This window comes from Macaca mulatta, chromosome 10, assembly GCF_049350105.2.
Source record: "Macaca mulatta isolate MMU2019108-1 chromosome 10, T2T-MMU8v2.0, whole genome shotgun sequence".
Taxonomy (NCBI): domain Eukaryota; kingdom Metazoa; phylum Chordata; class Mammalia; order Primates; family Cercopithecidae; genus Macaca; species Macaca mulatta.
This window is the reverse complement of record NC_133415.1, coordinates 88,489,498-88,514,875: the sequence shown is the minus strand read 5'-3', so window position 1 is coordinate 88,514,875 and position 25,378 is coordinate 88,489,498. Positions and strand designations below refer to the sequence as shown.

Sequence of the window (25,378 nt, the reverse complement as noted above, 5' to 3'; positions counted from 1 at the left end):
ACTTCCGGGAGCCTGGGGCCCAGGACCGTAGCAGCTTCGGAAGGTGGGCTCTGCCAGCGGGACCATGCTGCTCCGAGCCGCTTGGAGGCGGGCGGCAGTGGCGGTGACAGCGGCTCCAGGGCCGAAGCCCGCGGCGCCCACTCGGGGGCTGCGCCTGCGCGGTACGCTCGGGTCCCGCTCTCCGGGAGGTGCGGACCTGTCCCCTCCGCGCGGCGACGCAACTGAATATTCCGGAGCCTTCCTGTCCACCCTGCTGCCCAGACTCTCTGACCCTTTCTCTCAAACGACACATCCCTCAGACTTTCTTAGGCGGGTCCCCGAACGGTTGACCCCGGCGCACCACCCCTCGCACCCTGCGCGACAGGCCCCCAGAGCCGTGGAGGCGCGTCCTTCAGACCGCTCCTGGCCAAGTTACAGATGCTGCTCTGGGCTCCCGTGCAGACCGTTAGCTTCGGTCAGAAGGGGCTGCACCTACTCTGGCTCCACGTTCCTTCTAAATGGCTTGGCCCTTTACAGTCTTCCTCCCTAGGAGGCCATTTGAATATCACCTCAACAGCCCCTCCAGGAACCCTCTCTCCCTCTCCTTTACCTCCTTTTACAGCGTGTCAGGTATCTTCTGCTGTTTTCTTTCCATTGAGATTCGACCCCAGCATCCCTTACACTTATCTCACCCCCAGCCAGATTTTTCCTTCTGCCCTTTGGATGCCATGCGTTCATAGTTGCCTTCGGTCTTACTTGGCCACTCCATTCCATTTTTTGTCAGTTGGAGATCATGCTCCTCAGTCTGCTGTTCCCGCAGATACAACCGCTGCCCCGGAGGCGGGGCCAGTGCTGCGACCTCTCTATATGGATGTACAAGCTACAACTCCTCTGGTAAGGATGGAGCTTTTCCCAAGGCTGTTTATTAGGAAGTAAATGATGGGCGTGACCACGCAAAGCAATGGCTGAATCCCTGGAGAAGTGAGAGCCATGAAGGTGTGCTGGAAAAAGCACTGAGCCAGGAGTCAGGAGGCTTAAATTTGAGGCCACTGGCAGTGGCTTTACTACTCACCAGCGATTGACCTTGGTCAAATCACTTCAGCGCAGGCTCTATCGTAGTAGTTGAAAGCATGGGCTCTGGAATGAGCAGAACCACCACTTAGTAACTGTGTGAACTTGGACAAGTTTTAAATGGGTTAAAAGACTAATGCAAGTTTTCACCAGTGTGTGACAAGGGGTATTTGCCTAGGCCCTGTCCTGTCCCAGCCCCTTGTAGATCACATTGCCTGGCGGGAATGGAAACACCAGCAGAAACATGTCGGAACAAGGCAGTGTTTGTAGACTACCTGAGGGGAGGCAGAACGATCTGAGTTGGGATGGGTTGTGAGTGGGAGTGTATTAGGTTGATAGTTGGTGGGTAGTTTTGTGGGAACAAAAGAATGTTTGAGGCCTCCTCTAGGCAGTGCCTGAGGGGTTCAGAGTGTCTTGAGGCAGGGTGGGCAGGTCTGAGGGGTGGAGGGGGACCTGAATTGACTATGGTCTCAAGGAAAATGATCTGTTCTGTTGTGCTCAGGACCCCCGGGTGCTTGATGCCATGCTCCCTTACCTAATCAACTACTATGGGAACCCACACTCCCGGACACATGCATATGGCTGGGAGAGTGAGGCAGCCATGGAACGTGCTCGCCAGGTTAGTACACAGGAGTCTAGGAAGTTCTAAGGTCAGACGGGGCAGTGGCCTGTGGGAGGCATTTCCTTCTTGGTAGGTGTGCATGGATGTAGAAGTGGTTTTGGATTCTTTCTGGAAGAGATTCAGAGAGCAGCCTTGGAGTTTGACTGCAGGCATCTGATTAGTTCCCATATTTCCTGGCTAAATGACTTGGGCAAGTTATCTAATTTCTCTAAGCCTTATTTTCCTCACATTTAAAATGGAGATTCTACTCTGTAGGGTTACTGGGTGGGTTAAATAAGACCATGTTGGTAAAGTGTTTATTAACACAACACCGATAAGTAAGAAGTACTATAAGTAGTAAGAGCTCAATAGTTCTTTTTTTTTTTTTTTTTAAGAGGTGGAGTTTTCACATGTGTTGCCCAGGTTGTAGTGCAGTGGTGCGCAATCTTGGCTCACTGCAACCTCTGCCTCCCAGGTTCAAGTGATTCTCCTGCCTCAGCCTTCCAAGTAATAGGTATTACAGGCACACGCCACCACGCCTAGCTAATATTTTTGTATTTTTATTTATTTATTATTATTATTTTTTGAGATAGAGTTTTGCTCTTGTTGCCCAGGCTGCAGTGCAGTGGCACAATCTTGGCTCACTGCAACCTCCGCCTCCCAGGTTCAAGCAGTTCTCCTACCTCAGCCTCCCAAGTAGCTGGTATTACAGGCGTGCGCCACTACACCTGGGGAATTTTGTATTTTTAGTAGAGATGGGGTTTCTCCATGTTGTTCAGGCTGGTCTTGAACTCCTGACCTCAGGTGATCCACCCATCTCGGCCTCCCAGAGTGCTGGGATTACAGGCGTGAGCCACCGTGCCCGGCCTAATATTTTTGTGTTCTTAGTAGAAATGGAGTTTCACCATGTTGACCAGGTTGGTCTCGAACTCCTGACCTCAGGTGATCTTTCCACCTTGGCTTCCCAAAGTGCTGGGGTTACAGGGGTGACCCACCACACCTGGCCAATAGTTAATTAAAAAAAAAAATTATTAGTTTGCATTGGGCTGGAAAAGAGCCTGGGATCTGGGATATAACTAGAATTTGATTCTAGTAGGTACAGAGCTTCATCCAGGGCAATTTGGTGAATGCAGTGGAGCTCTTCTTGCTCCAGGGCTGTCCCACCTGTGTCTGCAGCTCTATTTCTGCCTGGGGAACTGATGTTATATATCTCTGTTTCTTGACTTGCAGCAAGTAGCATCTCTGATTGGAGCGGATCCTCGTGAGATCATTTTTACTAGTGGTGCTACTGAATCCAACAACATAGCAATTAAGGTAAGAGAAGGGAACCAGAGGGCATATGTGGGCTTTCCTGACCTGGGAGATAGTGTCCATCCACCTCATTTGGACTCGTATATGTATTTCACAGCCACCCATCCCCACCCTATTGTGAAGAGACGGCTTACACTCTTTCTGATTTGTTGCTTCCTTTAACTCTTTGCAGTCTACTCTTAAGTCTTTCCTCCTGTTGGTCTGAGTTGAGTGAGGTAATTGGATAGCAAAGGAGGTGGCCCTCAGGCCATTAACCATTTGTCTGGCAGTTACTTCAGAGAGTGGATAATGGTGATTGAACCGTTTCTCCATTCTTTTTTTTTGAGAGAGAGAGAGTCTCACTCTTGCCAGGCTGGAGTGCAGTGGCACAATCTCGGCTCACTGCAACCTCCGCCTCCCAGGTTCAAGTGATTCTCCTGCCTCAGCCTCCCGAGTAGCTGGCACTACAGGCACCTGCCACCATGCCCAACTAATTTTTGTATTTTTAGTAGAGACAGGGTTTCACCATGTTGGCCAGGATGGTCTCAATCTCTTGACCTCATGATCCGCCTGTCTTGGCCTCCCAAAGTGCTGGGATTACAGGTGTGAGCCACCATGCCCAGCCTTTCTCCATTCTTTTTATCTAGTAACAACAAGTTATATGTGTGATTTCAAGGCTGCCCTCCTCTCAGCCTTCCTTTTTCTTTCTAATCAGATCTATTTGCAAGAAGTTCCTCCTGTTTCTTTAGATATCTCCATTTTGAAGTGCTTGTCTTTGTGGTGCCCTCCGCAGGCATTCACATGGTCTCCCATTCTGGGATCAGTCATTTTGTCCTTGGTACATAAAAGATCTTTGGTGCTAATGCAAGGAAAATGATACTTTTAGTAGTCATGTTGGTGTTTCATAGAACATAATCACATTTCACTGGGCCTGGTTGCCAGGATTACTTGAGTAAATGCCAAGGCTCTGATAAATTGTGGCCTGCTGTAGTTTGAACTCTGGCTCCACTCAGTCTCATCTTTGTCTTTGAACTGTGCTTCCAGCATTGGTTTCTTTGACCTTGGCCTGAATGTAGGAGGCCTAGGACGGGCTTCAGGGTCATCAGCACTCTGCCTGATCATGTTAGCAGGAAGACGTCTTTCCTTGGGACTGCAGAGACCACAGAGTCAGGGTGAAGGTTCCTCCAAAGGTGGAGATGGTTTCTGATGGAGAGCATTTTCAAAACTTTGAAAATATTTTCTTTGGAAGTCTCCACAGATTCCAAACCTATAGGTCAAGGATCGCTAAGAGTACCTGTGATGGTGTTTCCTTTAATCTCCATAATTGATAGAGTAAAATAATCTGTAAGTTATTAAATAAATCTACATCATGGATAACTGAGATAAAATAAGGTGTGTGGGTGGTGAAATGTCATCTAAATGAAATTTTTTAAACAACTGTAACATTTTGAACTACCATCACCATCCCACAACTTTTTTTTTTTTTTTTTTGAGACAGAGTCTTGCTCTGTCGCCCAGGCTGGAGTGCAGGGGCATGATCTCAGCTCACTGCAAGCTCTGCCTCTTGGGTTCACGCCATTCTCCTGCCTTAGCCTCCTGAGTAGCTGCGACTACAGGCGCCTGCCACCACGCCCGGCTAATTTTTTGTATTTTTAGTAGAGATGGGGTTTCACCATGTTAACCAGGATGGTCTCGATCTCCTGACCTCATGATCCTCTCGCCTTGGCCTCCCAAAGTGCCCCGCAACCATTTTTACATTACTGATGTAAATACTTTTTGGGATAAAATAGAGTATAAATCAATTATACATGTTTCTCATTTATGTTCTTTGTCCTCATGCACAGACCATTTTTACAAAGTTATAATTTTGGCCTATATGTTTTAATATTCTGCTTTTATTTTATTTATTTATTTATTTATTTATTTTATTTTTTTTTTTTTGAGACGGAGTCTCGCTCTGTCACCCAGGCTGGAGTGCAGTGGCCAGATCTCAGCTCACTGCAAGCTCCGCCTCCCGGGTTCACGCCATTCTCCTGCCTCAGCCTCCCGAGTAGCTGGGACTACAGGCGCCTGCCACCTCGCCCGGCTAAGTTTTTTTTGTATTTTTAGTAGAGACGGGGTTTCACTGTGTTAGCCAGGATGGTCTCGATCTCCTGACCTTGTGATCCGCCCGTCTCGGCCTCCCAAAGTGCTGGGATTACAGGCTTGAGCCACCGCACCCAGCCCATTTATTTATTTTTTAACAAGCCAGAGTCTCGGCCGGGCCCAGTGGCTCACACCTATGATCCGAGCACTTTGGGAGGCTGAGATGGGCAGATCACCTGAGGTCAGGAGTTCGAGACAGGCCTGACCAACATGGTAAAACCCCATCTCTACTAAAAATGCAAAAACTAGCCAGGTGTGATGGCGCACGCCTGTAATTCCAGCTACTTGTGAGGCTGAGGCAGGAAAATCCCTTGAACCCAGAAGGCGGAGGTTGCGGTGGGCTGAGATGGCGCCATTGTACTGTAGCCTGGGCAACAAGAGCGAAACTCTGTCTCAAAAAAAAAAAGAAAAAAAAGACACGGTCTTACTCTGTCACCTAGGCTGGGGTGCAGTGGCACAATCGCAGCTCACTGGAGCGTTGAACTCCTGGACTCAAGCGATCCTCTCATCTTAGCCTCACAAGTAGCTAGGCTTACAGGCGTGTAGTTGCGTGCCTGGCTAATTTTGTTATTTTAATTTTTGTAGAGATGGAGGTCTCACTATGTTGCCCAGGCTGGTCTTGAACTCCTGGGCTCATGTGATCCTCCTGCCTTTGCCTCCCAAAGTTCTGAGATTACTTCCTTGAGCCACTGCACCTGGCTTTGTGTTCTGCTGTTAAAGGTAATATTCTTTTATAAGCTCTGGGGGGAGATGCACATTTTCTTTTAAGTTTTTAGTTTTTGAAAAATAATTCTGTCACATGTGGTGTGTTTTTTTAAAACCAATGGAAAAATTTTAAATGAAGTGTAGGCATTCGGTCACACCTGTAATCCTAGCACTTTGGGAGGCTGAGGCAGGCAGGTTGTCTGAGCTCTGGAGTTCGAGACCACCCTGGGCAACATGGGAAAACCCCATCTCTACTAAAAAATACAAAAAATTAGCCAGGCATGGTGGCCATAATCCCAGCTACTTGGGAGGCTGAGACATGAGAATTGCTTGAACTCGAGAGGCAGAAGGTGCAGTGAGCTGAGATCACGCCACCGCACTCCAGCCTGGGTGACAGAATGAGACCGTCTCAAAAAAATAAATAAATAAAAATAAAATAAAATGAAGTGTAAATCTTCCTCTCCTTCCCCGAGGACCCCGCTCCCTGGTCCTGTTCTACAAAGTTGATACTATTAATTCTTTTTTTTTTCTTTTTCTTTTTTTTTTTTTTTTGTTTTTTTTAGAGGGAGTCTCGCGCTGTCGCCCAGGCTGGAATGCAGTGGCCGGATCTCAGCTCACTGCAAGCTCCGCCTCCCGGGTTTGCGCCATTCTCCTGCCTCAGCCTCCTGAGTAGCTGGGACTACAGGCACCCGCCACCTCGCCCGGCTAGTTTTTTGTATTTTTTAGTAGAGACGGGGTTTCACCGTGTTAGCCAGGATGGTCTCGATCTCCTGACCTCGTGATCCGCCCGTCTCGGCCTCCCAAAGTGCTGGGATTACAGGCTTGAGCCACCGCGCCCGGCCATTTTTTTTTTTTTTTCTTTTTCTTTTTTTTTTTGAGACAGAGTCTCGCTTAGTCGCCCAGGCTGGAGTGCAGTGGCGCGATCTCGGCTCACTGCAAGCTCCGCCTCCCGGGTTCACGCCATTCTCCTGCCTCAGCCTCCCGAGTAGCTGGGACTACAGGCGCCCGCCGCCTCGCCCGGCTAATTTTTTGCATTTTTAGTAGAGACGGGGTTTCACAGTGTTAGCCAGGATGGTCTCGATCTCCTGACCTTGTGATCCGCCCGCCTCGGCCTCCCAAAGTGCTGGGATTACAAGCGTGAGCCACCGCGCCCGGCCTTTTTTTTTCTTTTTCAAGGGAGAGTCTCACTGTGGCACCCAGGCTGGAGTGCAGTGACGTAATCTTGGCTCACTGCAACTTCTGCCTCCAGGGTTCAAGTGATTATCCTGCTTTATCTTCCCAAGTAGCTGGGATTACAGGAGCCTGCTACCACGCCCAGCTAATTTTTGCATTTTTAGTAGAGACAGGGTTTCACCATGTTGACCAGGCTGGTCTCGAACTTCTGACCTCAGGTGATCCACCTGCCTCAGTGTCCCAAAGTGCTGGGATTACAGGTGTGAACCACCGCTCCTGGCCCCTTTTTTTTCTTTCCTTTTTTCTGTTTTTTAAGACAGTCTTGATCTCACCCAGGCTGGAGTGCAGTAGCCAGATCTCAGCTCATGGCAGCCTTGACCTCCTTGGCTCAGGTGATCCTCCTGAGTAGCTGGGACTACATGCCAGGCTTTTTTTTTCTTTTTTTTTTTTAGTATAAATTAGGTCTCACTATGTTGCCCAGGCTGGTCTTGAACTCCTGAGCTCAAGTGATCCTCCTGCCTTAGCCTCCCAAAGTGGTGGGATTACAGGCATTGACTACCACTACATTCAGCCCCTTTTTTTTCTTCTTTTTTTTTTTTTTTGACACAGAATCTCGCTCTGTCGTCCAGGCTTGAGTGCAGTGGCTCAATCTCGGCTCACTGCAAGCTCCACCTCCCGGGTTCACGCCATTCTCTTGCCTCAGCCTCCCAAGTAGCTGGGACTACAGGCGCCCGCCACCATGCCTGGCTAATTTTTTGTATTTTTAGTAGAGATGGGTTTCACTGTGTTAGCCAGGATGGTCTCGATCTCCTGACCTTGCGATCTGCCCGCCTCGGCCTCCCAAAGTGCTGGGATTACAGGCATGAGCCACCGCGCCCAGTCTCTATTTTCTTTTTTCTAAATTAATTGATTAATGTATTTTGAGACAGAGTCTCACTCTGTCGCCCAGGTTGGAGTGCAGGGGTGTGATCTCGGCTCACTACAACCTCTGCCTCCTAGGTTCAAGCGATTCTCCTGCCTCAGCCTCCTGAGTAGCTGGGATTACAGGTGCGTGCCACCACACCTCGCTAATTTTTGTATTTTTATTTATATTTATTTATTTATTTTTTGAGAAAGAGTTTTACTCTTGTTGCCCAGGCTGAAGTACAATGGCGCAACCTCGGCTCACTGCAGCCTCCGACTCCTGGGTACAAGCGATTCTCCTGCCTCAGACTCCAGAGTATCTGGGATTACAGACATTTACTACCACACCTGGCTAATTTTTGTATTTTTTTTAAGTAGAGACAGGGTTTCTCCATGTTGATCAGGCTGGTTTCGAACTCCCAACCTCAGGTAATCTGCGCTTCTCAGCCTCCCAAAGTGCTGGGATTTACAGGTGTGAGCCACTGCACCCGGCCATTTTTGTATTTTTAGTAGAGACGGGGTTCCACCATGTTCATCAGGCTGGTCTCAAACTCCTGATCTCGTGATTGATTGCCTGCCTCAGCCTCCCAAAGTTGTGAGATTATAGGCATGAGCCACTGCACCTGGCATCCTATTTTTTTTTTTTTCTTTTTGAGACGGAGTCTCACTCCGTTGCCCAGGCTGGAGTGCAATAGCACTCTTCACTCACTGCAACCTCCGCCTCCTGGTTTCAAGTGATTCCCCTCCCTCAGCCTCCTGAGGAGTTGGGATTATAGGTGCGTGCCACTGGGCCTGGCTTATTTTTTTATTTTTAGTAGAGATGGGGTTTCTACATGTTGGCCAGGCTGGTCTCAAACTGGTGATCTCCTGACCTTAGGTGATCCGCCCGTCTCGGCCTCCCAAAGTGCTGGGATTACAGGCATGAGGCACTGCACCTGGGTTTAAGCATTTCTCCTGCCTCAGGCTCCACTGTTTTTTTTTTCTTAAATGAGATAAATGGTTTTTTTAATTTCTTGTAATAGTTGAAATTCCAGAAATTTTTTAATGTACCTTTATTGTTTCTTCTGATATTAACAGTAATAACTACTCATGACTTTGTTTACTGTTATATCACTGGCACCTAGAAAATTACTTGGGATACTGGAGGTGCTAAATATTGGTTGAATGAATGAATCATAAATTCCAATAATATAGAGAACTCTAAACACATTTTCACTGCTAATTTGCTGTATATTTCTCCAGATTTTTAAATACCTACATTAATCTGTATACTATTATCATTTTAATAGATTTTATTTTTTATAGCAGTTTTAGGTTCACAGCAAAATTGAAAGGAAGGTACAGAAATTTCCTATATATGCCCACCCCCAGGTATGCACAGCCTTCTGCCATTATTAGCATCTTCCATCAAGTGGTACATTTGTTCCAATTGACGACCTGGTATGGATACATCATTATCACCCAAAGTCCATAGCTTATATTAGGAATCACTGGTGTTGTACATTCTGTGGGTTTGGACAAATGTGATTTATTCTAGTGAATTACTGAACTTGAGCGGGCTTCGGGAAGCCCTGAATTTGTATTTGACTGGGCAGAAGTATGGGTAGCTTGAGACCCCTGGGACTTATGTCTGGTATCTGAACTAGGGGCAGTCTTATGTGATTGAGCCCTTAATCCATGGGGTTTTCACTAAGTCTGCAGAGTTAGCCTCAGAACTGAATTATAGGATACTCAGTTGGTATGAAAGAACTGGTGTTGGAGCATACTGTTCTTGCCCATTTTTCCTTTACAAATGATGTTGAAGTCATTGCTGTCTCTCTCAGTATGTTCTCCTTCCATCTATCACCACCAATTTCTAGGGGGTGGCCCGATTCTACAGGTCACGGAAAAAGCACTTGATCACCACCCAGACAGAACACAAATGTGTCTTGGACTCCTGCCGTTCACTGGAAGCTGAGGGCTTTCAGGTCACCTACCTCCCAGTGCAGAAGAGTGGGATCATTGACCTAAAGGTAGGAGTGGCTATTGGCAGGAGGAGCAAAAATGGAGGAACTTGGCTTCAGCTTGTAAATTTCTCTTTTGGGCCCTAGCTGGAGCTTGAAGGAATAGATCTAACAGGATGAAGTTTAGAGAAATGGGCCTGGCAGAGAATGAGATCATGTTCCCGTTGAGTGTGTACTGTCCTCCTTTTCTCTGGAGGACTTGTTTCTTTTTCTTTTTTTTTTTTTTTTTTGAGATGGAGTCTCGCTCTTTTGCCCAGGCTAGAGTGCAGCTCACTACAAGCTCCACCTCCTGGGTTCACACCATTCTCCTGCCTCAGCCTCCCAAGTAGCTGGGATTGCAGGCGCCCACCGCCATGCCCAGCTAATTTTTTGTATTTTTAGTAGAGATGGGGTTTCACCGTGGTAACCAGGATGGTCTCGATCTCCTGACCTCGTGATCTGCCCGCCTCAACCTCCCAAAGTGCTGGGATTACAGGCATGAGCCACAGTGCCCAGCCTTCCTTTTTTTTTTTTTTTTTTGAGGCAAAGTCTCGCTCTGTCATCCAGGCTGGATTGCAGTGGTACAATCTCGGCTTACTGTAACTTCCACCTCCTGGGTTTAAGCATTTCTCCTGCCTCAGGCTCCGAAGTAGCTGGGACTACAGGTGTGCACCACCAGGCCCAACTAATTTTTGTATTTTTAGTAGAGATGGAGTTTCTCCATGTTAACTAGGCTGGTCTTGAACTTCTGACCTCAGGTGATCCACCCGCCTCAGCCTCCCAAAGTGCTGGGATTACAGGCGTGAGCCATTGCGCCCAGCCTTGATTAGCTTTTTTCACTAATCATAAGTCTTTGGGAATTCATTCCTTGCTGCATGTGCCAGTAGTTTGTTCCTTTTGATTGATAAGTAGTAGTCCATGTTATGGATGTACCAAAATCATCTGTTGAAGGACATCTGGGTAGTTTCTAGGTTTTTGCTATTATGAATAAAGTTACTGTGAACATTTGTGTAAGATGTTTTGTGAATTTAATTTTCATTTCTCTGGGATAAATGCCCATGCGTACAGTTACTGGGTTGTATGGTAATTTCATGTTTAGTGTGATGAGCAACAGAAACTGTCAAATTCTTTTCCAAAGTGGTTGTGACATTTACATTCCCACTAACAATGTATGAACCATTCAGAGTCTGTGCATCCTCACCAACATTTTGTGTTGTCACTGTTTTTAGTTAACTATTCAGATAGGTATGTAGTGTAAGACTCCTTTTCATGACTAAGCTTGCCTATATTCTGATTTAGGAGGACTTTGTTTGCACTATCTAGTCACCTTACTCCTGCATATCCCTAGGAACTAGAGGCTGCTATCCAGCCAGATACTAGCCTGGTCTCAGTCATGACTGTGAACAATGAGATTGGAGTGAAGCAGCCCATTGCAGAAATAGGTGAGTATCATGGCTTATCCCTGATCCCTGCCCACTATGGCGGTCTGTATGATGTAGTAGACTGAGAGCTGTAATACTCTGTGGAGTGTAGTTAGGAAATCAAGTGAAAGAGAGCCTAAGTGCTTTGTTCAAGGACATTGTAAGTATCACAGGCAGTATTTGAATCTAGGTCTATTACCATTTTTTTTTTTTTTCATTGAGACAGAGTGTCACTCTGTTGCCTAGGCTGGAGTGCAGTGGTGTGATCTCAGCTCCCTGCAACCTCCACCCCCTGGGTTCAAATGATCCTCCCGCCTCAGCCTCTCAAGTAGTGGGACTACAGGTGTGCACCACTATGCCTGGCTAATTTTTGTATTTTTAGTAGAGATGGGGTTTTGCCATGTTGGCCAGACTGGTCTCGAACTCCTAACCTCAGGTGATCTGCCCTCCTTGGTGTCCCAAAGTGCTGGGATTACAGGCATGAGCCACTGCGCCCCGCCAGGTCTAGTACCTTTTATGGTTTTTAATTTTATTGCAGTTGCTGCCAAAACCAACCACAAAACAAAAAAGCCTTCTACCCTTTTTCATTTTAGAACATCTTTTTATTATCCCCACGTAGAGCTCACCCTGTAATTTCTTTAGGCACGTTAGCACAAAGATCTCTTAATCTTTTTTTTTTTTTTTTTTTTTAATCAAAAGGGATCTAGAAACTAATCTGACATTTTGAAAGACTGGTGTTAATGAGGTGGTAAGAATCGTATGCATGAGAGTATCAGGAGTGTTTTGATCTGGTGTTTTGCCCTTCATCTTTTTTATTCTAAAGAAGGGAAGCTACTGAGAGACAGAGGGAGGAAGGAAGAAGGGGGAGGAGAGAAGGAAAAGAAGAGGGAGAAGGGGTGGAAGGACGGAGGGGAGGAGTTTAATATTGATAGAGGTCATTTACTGTTGTTGGAGATAATTCATAGTGCACTGTGGGACAGTGACAGATGACTTTCCAACATTGTGCTGTGGGTCTTCCCCTCTGTTTCCTCAGGGCAGATTTGCAGTTCCAGAAAGGTGTATTTCCATACTGATGCAGCCCAGGCTGTTGGAAAAATCCCACTTGATGTCAATGACATGAAAATTGATCTCATGAGCATCAGTGGTCACAAAATCTACGGTCCCAAAGGTACCAGCCCCTCTAGAGTTCTTTCTGTACCTTCCAGCAAGACCTTTGATAGGTGTTTGTCAGAGTCATTTGGGACTACTATTGCTCTCAGAGGAAGTTGTACATTCAGAGTCCCTTGTAGAATGCAAATGTCATTTAGCAATAGGCAGAAACACTTGCCTGTTTGTAGACCTTAGCAGTTACTATACATCAGGCCATTCTTTCTTGCTGACTTTAACAAATCCTTAGCAAGCGTGTAGATCTTAATTTGGTTGAGGAGAAAGGGGTTTTGTCAAATCAAATTTATCTAGATAAGCCCAGCTATCTTGTTTTCCCCACTATGATGTGCAGAGCAGCTATTTGAGTCCTTCATTCCCAGTGTCTTGCTATAGCTCAGGGGAAGATTGCATGGGATTTGACATCTCTTTGTGTTTATTATGATTATGATTTTTTTTTTTTTTTTGAGACGGAGTCTTGTTCAGTCGACCAGGCTGGAGTGCAGTGGTATGATCTGGGCTCACTGCAAGCTCCCTCCTGGGTTCACGCCATTCTCCTGCCTCAGCCTCCCGAGTAGCTGGGACTACAGGCGCCCACCACTACGCCTAGCTACTGTTTTTGTATTTTTAGTAGAGACGGGGTTTCACCGCATTAGCCAGGATGGTCTCGATCTCCTGACCTCGTGATCTGCCCGTCTCAGCCTCCCAAAGTGCTGGGATTATAGGCATGAGCCACCACACCCAGCTATCTTTGCGTTTATTCTTAGAATACTTCATAGTCTGTTACCCTGTTAAGTCTCTCATGGATACTTATTTGTTCCCTATGGTCCTGCTGGAATGTGTTCAAGCTTGAGTTATGCCTCTTTCCCTTAACCCTCGGGAATAGACTGTTGTCCTCTGTTTTGTGAAGGTAACCATAAAATGTCAATATAAAATATAACTCCTCTTTCTCAAGTGAGGGCCTTTTTTGGGTTGATGTCTTTGCTGGTATCCTTTTTGTACCTGCAGGGTGTGTTATCTGGGTGTATACTTTGTGGAAGTAGGTATAATAGCTTCTGGAAGTATGGAAGATGGCTTCTGAGGGTTCCCAGAGGTTGTAAAGAGTGTTTTTTGTGAGCTATTATTTCAAAAAGCTCAATAAGAATCCTATCTTTTAATAAAATGTTGCTTTTATTGGCTTTTATTGTAGATAAGTCTTTTTGATAAAAACCAATGAACTCAGGCTGGATACCCTATTCTTCATCATGTCCTATTTCACATTATATGCCTGTGTTAAAACATCTCGTGGGCTGGGCACGGTGGCTCACGCCTGTAATCCCAGCACTTTGGGAAGCCAAGGCAGGTGGATCACGAGGTCAGGAGTTCAAGACCAGCCTGATCAACATGGTGAAATCTCATCTCTACTAAAAATACAAAAATTAGCCGGGTGTGGTGGCGTGTGCCTTTAATCCCAGCTACTCAGGAGACTGAGGCAGGAGAATCGCTTGAACCCAGGAGCCGGAGGTTGCAGTGAGCCGAGATCGCGCCACTGCCTGGGTGACAGGCAAGACTCCCTCTCAAAAACAAAAAAAAATCTCATGTACTCCATAATATATATATCTCCTATGTACTCACAAAAATTAAAAAAAAAACACCAATGAACTCATTGATCAGAAGCTCTGATCAACACTTACATGTGTACAGGTATCCCTCATTATCTGACCTCCTGCTTTCCAAGCCCAGAATCTAAATAGATTTAGATAATGTGGTATTCTTCACTGTCCAGACATGGTATTTGAGCACTTGCTGTTTGAATTCGGGAACTGTATAGACTCAGATAGTATAAGATTCTTGAATTTTTTAAAATGGAGAAATGAAATAATAAATACAGTTTAGTACATTATTTTATTCATTTGTTTTATAGGGACAAGGTCTCACTCTGTCGCTCAGGCTGGAGTGCAGTGGTGCTATCCTACCTTGCCGCAGCTTCAATCTCCTGGGCTCAAGCAACCCTCCTACCCCAGCCTCACCAGTAACTAGCACTACAGGTGTGCACCAACGCCCTAGCTAATTTTTTTTTCTTTTTCTTTTTTTTTTTTTTGAGACAAAGTCTTACTCTGATGCCCAGGCTGAAGTGCAGTGGTGTGGTCTTGGCTCACTGCAACCTCTGCCTCCCGGGTTGAAGGGATTCTTCTCCCTCAGCTTCCTGAGTAGCTGGGATTACAGGCCCACCGTGCCCAGCCACACCTGGCTAATTTTTTTTTTTTTTTTTGAGACGAAGTCTTGCTCTTGTCCCCCAGGCTGGAGTGCTATGGCGAGATCTCAGCTCACTGCAACCTCTGCCTCCCGGGTTCAAGCGATTCTCCTGCCTCAGCCTCCTGAGTAGCTGGGATTACAGGTGCCTGCCACCACACCTGGCTAATTTTTGTATTTTATTTTATTTTATTTATTTTATTTTATTTTATTATTTTATTTTTGAGATGGAGTCTCGCTCTGTCACCCAGGCTGGAGTACAGTGGCGCCATCTTGGCTCACTGCAAGCTCTGCCTCCAGGGTTCTTGCCATTCTCTTGTCTCAGCGTCCCAAGTGGCTGGGACTACAGGTGCCTGCCACCACGCCCGGCTAATTTTTTTGTGTGTGTGTATGTGTTTTTAGTAGAGATAGGGTTTTACTGTGTTAGCCAGGATGGTTTCGATCTCCTGACCTCGTGATCCACCCGCCTCGGCCTCCCAAAGTACTGAGATTACAGGCATGAGCCACCGTGCCCGGCCTAAGTTTTGTATTTTTAGTAGACATGGGGTTTCACTATGTTGGCCAGGCTGGTCTTGAACTCCTGACCTCAGGTGATCTGCCCCCTTCGGCCTCCCAAAGTGCTAGGATTACAGGTGTAATCCCGCTCACGGCCTAATGCGTGGCTAATTTTTAAAACAGTTTTTGTAGAGATAGAGGTTTCACTATGTTACTCAGGCTTGAATTCCTGACCTCAAGCAACTCTCCTGCCTCAGTCTCCCAAAGTGCTGGGATTACAGGCATGACCCACTGCACCCAGTTTATTTAAAATCTGGTGTCCTTCATAATAAATTTGGAAACCACTGCCTTAATTTTTATAGTACCTCCATTCTCAGCATAAACAGTTTTTCTGTGTGGGAGAAGAACTGTCAAGTGCCAATTCTATTCAGAAGCCCTGATTACTTGGTGAATAACTTCGCATGCTCATGCTCATATTTTGGCACAAAATTTCTGTAATTAGGCTTGTTTAGTCACAGGTTATACACATTTTTAAGTTTTTTGTTTTTTGAGTCAAGGTCACTCTGTTGCCCAACCTGGAGTGCAGTGAATGTCACAATCATAGCTCACAGCAGCTTTGACCTCCTAGGCTCACGTGATCCTCCTGCCTTAGCCTCCAGGGTAGCTGGGACTATAAGTGCATGCCACCATGCCCAGCTAAATTTTAATTTTTTTTTTTTTTTGTAGACACGGTGTCTCACTATGTTTCTCAGGCTTGTCCCAAACTTCTGGTCTCAAGTGATTGTCCTTCCTTGGCCTCCCAGAGTGCTGGGATTATAGTCATGAGCCACCATGCCTCACCAATTTTTTTAAAATTTTGATTTTATTTTGAAAAAGTAATATTCATGTGGTTCAAAATTCAAAAACTATAAAAAGTGCACAGACAGCTGGGCGCAGTGGCTCATGCCTGTAATTGCGGCACTTTGGAAGGCCAAGGCGGGCGGATCACGAGGTCAGGAATTTGAGACCAGCTTGGCCGACATGGTGAAACCCCATCTCTACTAAAAATACCAGATTAGCCGTGTGTGGTGGCAGGTGCCTGTAATCCCAGCTAATCAGGAGGCTGAGGCAGGAGAATCACTTGAACCCGGGAGGTGGAGGTTGTAGTGAGCCAAGATCACGCCATTGCACTCCAGCCTGGACAACAGAGCAAGACTCTGTCTCAAAAAAAAAAAAAAAAAAAGGCACAGACAAAAGTCTACCTCTCACCTCTGTCCTCCAGCTATGCAGTTCCCTTCTGGGGAGATAATTTCTTTCTTTTTTTTTTCTGATTTTCTCTGGTTATGGGAAGGCAATTTCTTGGGTTTTTCTACAATTACCTATGTGTTTACAAACAAGTATATGCTTCTCCACCCATCTTTTTTATCCAGATGATAGCATACTGTACTCACTGTTTTGATCTTGCATTTTTCACCTAATAATACGTCTTTTTTTTTTTTTTTTTTTTTTTTTTTTTTTATTGCGACAGGGTCTTGCTGTGTCACCCAGGCTGGAGTGCAGTGGTGTAATCTTGGCTCACTGCAACCTCTGGCTCCCAAGTTCAAGCAAGTCTCCTACCTCAGCCTCCTGAGTAGCTGGGATTACAGGCACGTGCCACTACACCCAGCTAATTTTTGTATTTTTAGTAATTACGGGGTTTCACCATGTTGGTCAGGCTGGTCTCAAACTCCTGTCTTCATGATCTGCCCGCCTCAACTGCCCAAAGTGCTGGGATTACAGGTGTGAGCCACCATATCCGGCCCATAATACATCTTTTTTTTTTTTTTTTTTTTTGATAATGGAGTTTCGCTCTTGTTGCCCAGGCTAGAGTGCAATGGCACCATCTCAGCTCACCACAACCTCCACCTCCCTAATAGCTGGGATTATAGGCATGTGCCACCGTGCCCGGCTAATTTTGTATTTTTAGTACAGACGGGGTTTCTCCATGTTGATTAGGCTAGTCTCGAACTCCCAACCTCAGGTGATCCGCCCACCTCAGCCTCCCAAAGTGCTGGTATTGCAGGCGTGAGCCACTGCACCTGGCCAATACATTTTTTTTAAAGCTAAAGCTAAAGTACAGACTTTATTTGAATTTCACCAGTTTTCTAACAATGTATCTTGGAGATTTTATGGTATCAGTTCAGAACAAGCTTCCTCTTTTTTTTTTTTTTTTTTTTGGAGATGGAGTCTTGCTCCATCACCCAGGCTGGAGTGCAGTGGCATGATCTCAGCCCACTACAACCTCTACCGCCTGGGTTCATCTTGTGTCTGAGCGTCCCAAGTAGCTGGGATTGCAGACGCCTGCTACCGTGTTTGGCTAATCTTTGTATTTTTAGTAGAGACAGGGTTTCACCATGTTGACCAGACTGATTTCAAACTTCTGACCTCAGGTGATCTGTCCGCCTTGGCCTCCCAAAGTTGGGATTATAGGTGTGAACCACCACACCCGGCGTCCTCATTCTTTTATACACCTGCTTGGTATTTCATTGTATGGACATGTCGTAATCTATTTGACCATTACCTGATGATGGACATCTAAGTTGTTTCCAGTCTTTTTGCTATTACGAATAATACTATAATGTATGATGGCATTTCATATAGCATAGGGAGCTACTTTAAACCATTTTGATCATTACTCCTTCTGGCATTTATCTTCCAGATGTTAAATAATTTTCTAAATACTATGCTTTTATTGCTGTTTCTTCTTTTCCCTTAAAATTTTTTATTTAGAAAAATTTCATGCTTACAGAAAAGTTGAAATAATATTTTGATCCCTTTGGAAAGATATATTTTGTTTTATCTACTTTTCTCTCTTTTTTTGTAACAAACTTTGTTTCCCAGGGGTTGGTGCCATCTACATCCGTCGCCGGCCCCGTGTGCGTGTGGAGGCCCTGCAGAGTGGAGGGGGGCAGGAGCGGGGTATGCGGTCTGGGACAGTGCCCACACCCTTAGTGGTGGGGCTGGGGGCTGCGTGTGAGGTGGCACAGCAAGAGATGGAGGTATGGGGAGAGCAGTTCCCTCCCACAACTTCTTCCCCTGCGCTGGGTCTCCTATTTAGAGGCTTCTCAGCATGACTGAGGCAGATTTCAGCAGGGAGAGAAGGCTTAAGAAAACTCTTCCTTGTCCTGGTGCTACCTACCTTGTTCTGAGGGAGGCATTATGAGCTCCAAAACCCATGGCCTTTTAGTAGTTATCAGCTCATTTATTTCTGGATAAGTAAATGAACCCTTTGTCCAGTTATCAAGTGCCTTTTGCATACCAGGCACTATGCTCAGTACTGGAGATACAGTGTTCTCCATGAGTACATAGGATGATAGGTGGGGCTGATACATAGTCACTTCCGGTTATAGGAGAAGGGTTTCTCAAACTATGTCTTTCTGAGCTGGTTGATGGTTTTTGCCTAATCCTTCCCTACCTGCTCCTTAGTATGACCACAAGCGGATCTCAAAGTTAGCAGAGCGGCTGATACAGAATATAATGAAGAGCCTTCCAGATGTGGTGATGAATGGGGACCCTGAGCACCATTATCCCGGTATGGACTTGCTCTTCTATCCTCATTCTGGTAGTGGCTGAGACTCTGAGACCTCTCTCACAGTATTTCTTTCCTACAGGCTGTATCAACCTCTCCTTTGCATATGTGGAAGGGGAGAGTCTGCTGATGGCACTGAAGGACGTTGCCTTATCCTCAGGGAGGTGAGCTGGACGGCATAGATAGGGCCTGCGGCAGGGCCACTTAGAAGAGTCATATAGGCTATTAAGCTTCCCAGTGTGGAGATGATAGGCATAAGAGCTCTTGATTAAGGGTAAAGGTCATTTTGTAAGTGCCTCTTTTTTTTTGGTTGGCTGGGTAGCTGGGTACAGACTGAAGTTTACCACCCTAGGAAGGCTTCCTGGGGTAGAATTTTGTGCCTTTTATGGTCCCAGGGGATGTATGTATCTGTTTTGGGGTAACACTAGCAGTTCTGTTACAGACCTCCAGAATTGAAGATGCTCCAAAGGCCACTTCAGGCTGGTGCAGATGGTGTATTGTGTCCTGGGGAAGTGAGCACATGGTCCTCTGCTGCCTCTTCTTGTCAAACCCATGTGGTATCATGCTGTCACACTTTGCCAGCGTCCTTGCTCAAGGAAGTCATCCACCATGGGGGCCAGAGGAGCTAGGTTCACACATCTAGGATGTGCAGGGTAGCATCAGGTCCTTTAGTTCTGCCAGATTAGAAGGTCTCTTGTTTTTTCCAGGGTATGACTCCAGTGCCCTGGGGGATGGGAACAAGACTGAGGGTTTGTGACTAAAAGCAGATGTGGATGATGAAATTAACAAGGCTCGTGTCTCTCTCCTCAGTGCCTGCACCTCTGCATCCCTGGAGCCCTCTTATGTCCTCAGAGCAATTGGCACTGATGAGGATTTAGCGCACTCTTCTATCAGGTCAGTGAGTTGAGCTGCAAGGCATTCTCTTACATTTTTCTTTTCTTTTTTTTTTTTTTTTTTTGAGACGGAGTCTCGCTCTGTCGGCCAGGCTGGAGTGCGGTGGCCGGATCTCAGCTCACTTCAAGCTCCGCCTCCCGAGTTTACGCCATTCTCCTGCCTCAGCCTCCCGAGTAGCTGGGACTACAGGCGTCCACCACCTCCCCCGGCTAGTTTTTTGTATTTTTAGTAGAGACGGGGTTTCACCGTATTAGCCAGGATGGTCTTGATCTCCTGACCTCGTGATCCGCCCGCCTCGGCCTCCCAAAGTGCTGGGATTTCAGGCTTGAGCCACCGCGCCCGGCCTCTCTTACATTTTTCATCTCCTGTTACAATTTTTTTTCTTTTTCCACCCCGAAGTTTTTCTCAATCTAGTTCTCCTTATCTCTTCTCATAACCTTGTGAAAGTTTATAGAGCAGTGGTTCTCAGACTTCATTGAGTATCACCTGGGAAGTTTGGGAAATATGATATCTGAGTCCCACATTCAGATGGTCTGATTCACTAGGTCTCGGGGAGGAATAGAAAACATCTCAGGTGATTTTAATGTGGGTGATCTGTAGACCATGTTCTTTTTTTTTTTGAGACAGAGTCTTACTCTGTTGCCCAGGCTGCAGTGCAGTGGCATGATCTCAGCTCACTGAAATCTCTGCCTTCCAGGTTCAAGCAATTCTCCTGCCTCAGCATCCTGAGTAGCTGGGACTACAGACATGTGCCACCAGACACAGCTAATTTTTATGTTTTTAGTAGAGACGGGGTTTCACCATGTTGGCCAGGGTGGTCTCAAACTCCCGACCTCATGTGATCTACCCGCCTCGGCCTCCCAAAGTGTTGGAATTACAGGCATGATCCACCATGCCTGGCCGATCTGTATACCATGTTCTGAGAAACTCTGCCCTAAAGGAAGGACCATGTTCTTCTCTCCATATCTTTTGTGTTGTAGATCTTTAGTGATTATTTGCGGAATGAATTTATCCCAGTGCCAGAGCTCTGATGGGGAGCCATTCTCCTGTGCCTTTTTTCAGGTTTGGAATTGGCCGCTTCACTACAGAGGAGGAAGTGGACTACACAGTGGAGAAATGCATTCAGCATGTGAAGCGTCTTCGAGAAATGAGGTATACATACTGTATCAGAGACCCTCTGGAAGAAACTATTGCTGTCTCCCCTCTTGTCCTTAGGCTATGTGTTTACACTGTCAATACCAAAGTTCAAGAGTACTTGGATTTTAGGATTTAGAGATTCCACAAAGCAAGAAAGTGGATCTTCTTGGCTACTTGCTTTCACAATGAGAAAGCGTTTTTAAAAACTAAAGAACTAGGCTGGGCGCGGTGGCTCACGCCTGTAATCCCAACACTTTGGGAGGCTGGCCAAGGTGGGCAGATCACCTGAGGTCAGAAGTTCGAGACGAGCCTGACCAACATGGAGAAACCCCGTCTCTACTAAAATACAGAAAAATTAGCCGAGTGTGGTGGCGCATCCCTATAATCCTAGCTACTTGGGGGGCTGAGGCGGGAGAATCGCTTCAACCTGGGAGGGGGAGGTTGCGGTGAGCCAAGATTATGCCATTGCACTCCAGCCTGAGCAACAAGAGCCAAACTCTATCTCAAAAAAATAATAATAATAATAAAATAAAGAACTAGATGAATACAGGTAATGCAGCTAGTATTTTTTTTTTTTTTTTCCGAGACAAGTTCTTGCTCTGTCATCCAGGCTGGAGTGCAGTGGCACAATCACACCTCACTGCAACTTGCACCTCCCAAGTTCAAGTGATCCTCCCACCTCAGCCTCCCAAGTAGCTGGTACTATAGGCATGTGCCACCATGCCTGGCTAGTTTTTGTATTTTTTGTAGGGATGGAGTTTTGCTATGTTGCCCAGGCTGGTCTCAAACTCCCGGGCTCAAGCAGTCCTCCTGCCTTGGCTTCCCAAAGTACTGGGATTATAGGCACAAGCCACTGCACCTGGCCCAGGTAGTATTCTTCATTATGATTATTATTATCTTTAGAGAAAGTGTCTCATTCTGTCATCCTGGCTGGAGTGCAGTGGCACAGTTGTAGCTCACTGTAACTTTGGACACTTGGGCTCAAGTTATCCTCCTGCCTCAGACTCCCAAGTAGCTAGGACTACGGTTGTGTGCCCCCACACCTAGCTAATTTTAAAAATATATTTTTTGTGGCCGGGCACAGTGGCTCACGCCTGTAATCCCAACACTTTGGGAGGCCGAGAAGGGCGGATTGTGAGGTCAGGAGATCGAGACCATCCTGGCTAACATGGTGAAACCCCGTCTCTACTAAAAATACAAAAAACTTAGCCAGGTGTGGTGGCAGGCGCCTGTAGTCCCAGCTACTTGGAAGACTGAGGCAGGAGAATGGCATGAACCCAGGAGGCGGAGCATGCAGTGAGCTGAGATTGTGCCACTGCACTCCAGCCTGGGCGACAGAGTGAGACTCCGTCTCAAAAAAAAAAAAAAAAAAAAAAAAAAAAATATATATATATATATATATATATTTTGTAGAGATGGGGGTCTCCCTATGTTTTCCAGGCTGGTCTTGAACTCCTGGGATCAAGCCATCCTCCTGCCTTGGCATCCCAAAGTACTGGGATTACAGGCATAAGCCACTGTGCCCAGTCCCTCATTATTTTTACGGATAGTATTTATTTTCTTTTTTTTTTTGAGACCGAGTCTCACACTGTCAGCCAGGCTGGAGTTCAGTCGTGCGATCTCGTCTCACTGCAATCTCTGCCTCCTGGGTTCAAGCGATTCTCCTGCCTCAGCCTGGGAATATAGGCACACGCCCTGCTAATATTTTGTATTTTTAGTAGAGACGGGGTTTCACTATATTGGCCAGGCTGGTCTCAAACTCCTGACTTCGTGATCTGTGTGCCTCGGTCTCCCAACGTGCTGGGATTACAGGTGTGAGCCACCACACCCAGCCTCTATTGATTGTATTAATAGTTGTCATTGCAGCACTATCAATACATAATTAATGGTTTATAGACTAAGTATAGGAAAACTCTCTTTTTTTTTTTTTTTTTTTTGAGATGGAGTCTCGCCCTGCTGCCCAGGCTGGAATGCAGTGGCGCGATCTCGGCTCACTGCAAGCTCCGCCTCCTGGGTTCACGCCGTTCTCCCTCCTCAGCCTCCTGAGTAGCTGGGACTACAGGCACCTGCCACCATGCCCGGCTAATTTTTGTATTTTTAGTAGAGACGGGGTTTCACCATGTTAGCCAGGATGGTCTCTGTCTCCTGACCTCGTGATCCGCCCATCTTGGCCTCCCAAAGTGCTGGGATTACAGGCGTGAGCCACCACGCCTGGCCAGGAAAACTCTCTTTAGGATATGGATTCACAGGCCAAAAAAAAAAAAAATATATATATATATATATTATATATACACACATATATATGTATATGTATATGTACCTGTGTGTGTGTGTGTGTGTGTGTGTATATATATAAATAAATTAGCTGGGCGTGGTGGCATGCACCTGTAATCCCAGCGACCCAGGACGCTGAGGGAGGAGAATCACTGGAACCCAGGAGGCAGAGGCTGCAGTGAGCCAAGATCGTGCCACTGCACTCCAGCCTGGGCAACAGAGCAAGACTGTCTCAATCAATCAATCAATCAGTCAATCAATAAACGTGTTTATAAAGGTAATGAGATTCTTGGCCAGTCAGCTGGCACCAGAACTTCCGCTAGTAGCCACAGAACTCATCTTCCTCCTGGGAACCTTGACACCTCTAGATTTTTTCAGAGCCTGGCTCTGTCTTAGTTAACCTTGACTTTCAGAATTCTGTTGGTCCAGTTGGTAGAGAGAGGAGTTTCAGGTATATACCCTGCTTCCCTTTATGAGCTTTCCAGGCCTTTCTGTGCTCTGGATTTTTCTTTGTAGGGTCTAGCGGTATTGCTTAAGTGTCTACATTGCTCAACTGCAGGATCCTTCCTTTGGCCTCGCTTTCTGGTATTCTGTGGTACACTGAAAAGGCATTTCTACTGACTACACGGCCAGCAAAGACTTTTATTTCCTATCTGTGTGACTTCAGCATCTGCGCCCTATTCCTTCTGACCCTTTACAAACTGAATGCAGCCTGGTCCCATTAGCTCTCAGAGTCTTATTTTGTGAGCCTATAATAATAAGTGGCCTTCCCTAAAGAGGAAAGACAGAAGGAGATGGCTAACTTTAAGGGCCATGGAAACTCTCATGAATAGAAAGGCATTCTGGGAATGTTTAGTGTAAAGGAGAGGGACATGTCAAGAATATAATGAAATTTGATAAAATTACCTGATGAAATCTAAATCATAAAATCCCATATTCATAGCACACTGAAGTAATATCTGGTCTGGAAACATTATCCAAGATATCCAAGCTTCTGCTTGGGGATTGATCAGAGCTTGGCAGAGATTTCTTAGCAGCAGCTTTTGTGTGAGATGGGTTGCTCAGGTCTAAGATCCAAGGAATTCTTTTGGATATTGGAAGCACAGGCCAACTCTGGGGAGATGAAGCTGGCAAGAACTGGGTAGGGGCACAGCATACCAAGATGATTTAGGGTTAAGCTCCACCCCTAACTGGGAACTAGAACAAAACGAAGAAATGAGTGCTGAAAAGCGGGTAATATGCGGTGGGCTGAAACTAGCTGCTTATACATGTCATTTGAAGCGAGGCTGAAACTAGATGCTTATACAAGTCTCAAGGGTCTTGGTTCCTCCAAGGGAAACCATGGCCATAAGCCTCTTACAAGTGGGATGAGAGCTTCAGGAATATGACCATGTTTGGTGTCCATTGGCTCAGGGCCCCACTGCAACTGAGCCTGAGGAACCTAGTTATTCTTGTTTGTTGGCAGTTGGGGAGAGCTCTCAGGAGAGCTGACAAGGACTTACAAGGAGCTGGGAAAGACTTGTTAACCACCTGTGTTAGGGTCTACCAGGGCAAGAGGCAGAGGACAGACAGGGACGGAAGGAAGCAAGCCATTGCTCAGGGCCTTGGTGCCAATGTTGTCCACTTCCTATCTAAGCCCTCACTCATTTAATGCCTCTTCTCTTTGGCAGCCCTCTCTGGGAGATGGTTCAGGATGGCATTGACCTCAAGAGCATCAAGTGGACCCAACACTAGAAGAATAGGGCCCTGACTTTGTGCTGGTCTGGTCCCTCCTGCCTCACCAACCCATACACAACCAGACACCTTGTTATGCCTAGTGGATGCTCCAGATTGGTATAGACCAGTTGACTTCAGCATCAGTCCACCTCTATGACAGAAACACAAGGAAACTGTCTTTCCCTAGCTTCAGCTTCTTGGGTGTGGAGCACTCCCCATTTCTTCTCAGGTCTTACAGTGTGTGGACATTTTCATCCTGAAGCCATAGAGACATTTGTTATCATATTGCTGCTTGACACATCTGTGCTCTTGGTGAGGAGAGCAAGAGGAACCAGAAGTCTCTGGTCAGGGACCATGATGCTCTGCATGGACATTTGAGTCTTCGTCTTCTGCTGCTGCTCGGCTGGACCAGCTTCTTTAACAGCAAGCATAATCCACTTCAATTTAATATTTTCTGTAGCTCCAAAGGGTATCTCTTCATATTGACTGCAGTCAGACGGAACGGACAGTTTCTTAGAGGGCTTGTCTCCTTTCTACCCTTGTCCTCTTTCCTTTCCTTTGACCTAATGGAGCTGGAAATACGTCTATGAGTCCACCAGTTATTCTAATAGTTTGTTTCCTTGAAAATTGTTAATTTCAAGACTGGAAAAATAAACTCACCTTCTATTTA

The 25,378-nt window shown here is 46.2% G+C and overlaps 1 protein-coding gene across 3 annotated transcripts; it reads left to right on the top strand.

Annotated features, from left to right (window-relative positions):
• NFS1 (NFS1 cysteine desulfurase) lies at positions 1 to 25,378 on the top strand. 3 transcript variants are annotated; one of them, XM_015149111.3, is made up of 13 exons: positions 1 to 161; positions 764 to 873; positions 1,553 to 1,669; positions 2,882 to 2,965; positions 9,727 to 9,879; positions 11,198 to 11,291; positions 12,304 to 12,438; positions 18,000 to 18,157; positions 18,585 to 18,690; positions 18,770 to 18,851; positions 19,498 to 19,581; positions 20,644 to 20,733; positions 24,663 to 25,378. In XM_015149111.3, exons 1-13 carry the CDS (start codon positions 65 to 67, stop codon positions 24,724 to 24,726), a joined length of 1,374 nt encoding a protein of 457 aa, XP_015004597.1. In that variant the 5' UTR covers positions 1 to 64; the 3' UTR covers positions 24,727 to 25,378. The 3 variants fall into 3 exon arrangements, with proteins under 3 accessions (XP_015004597.1, XP_015004596.1, XP_077807878.1); XM_015149110.3 differs by having other exon boundaries at positions 1 to 188; XM_077951752.1 differs by lacking the exon at positions 9,727 to 9,879.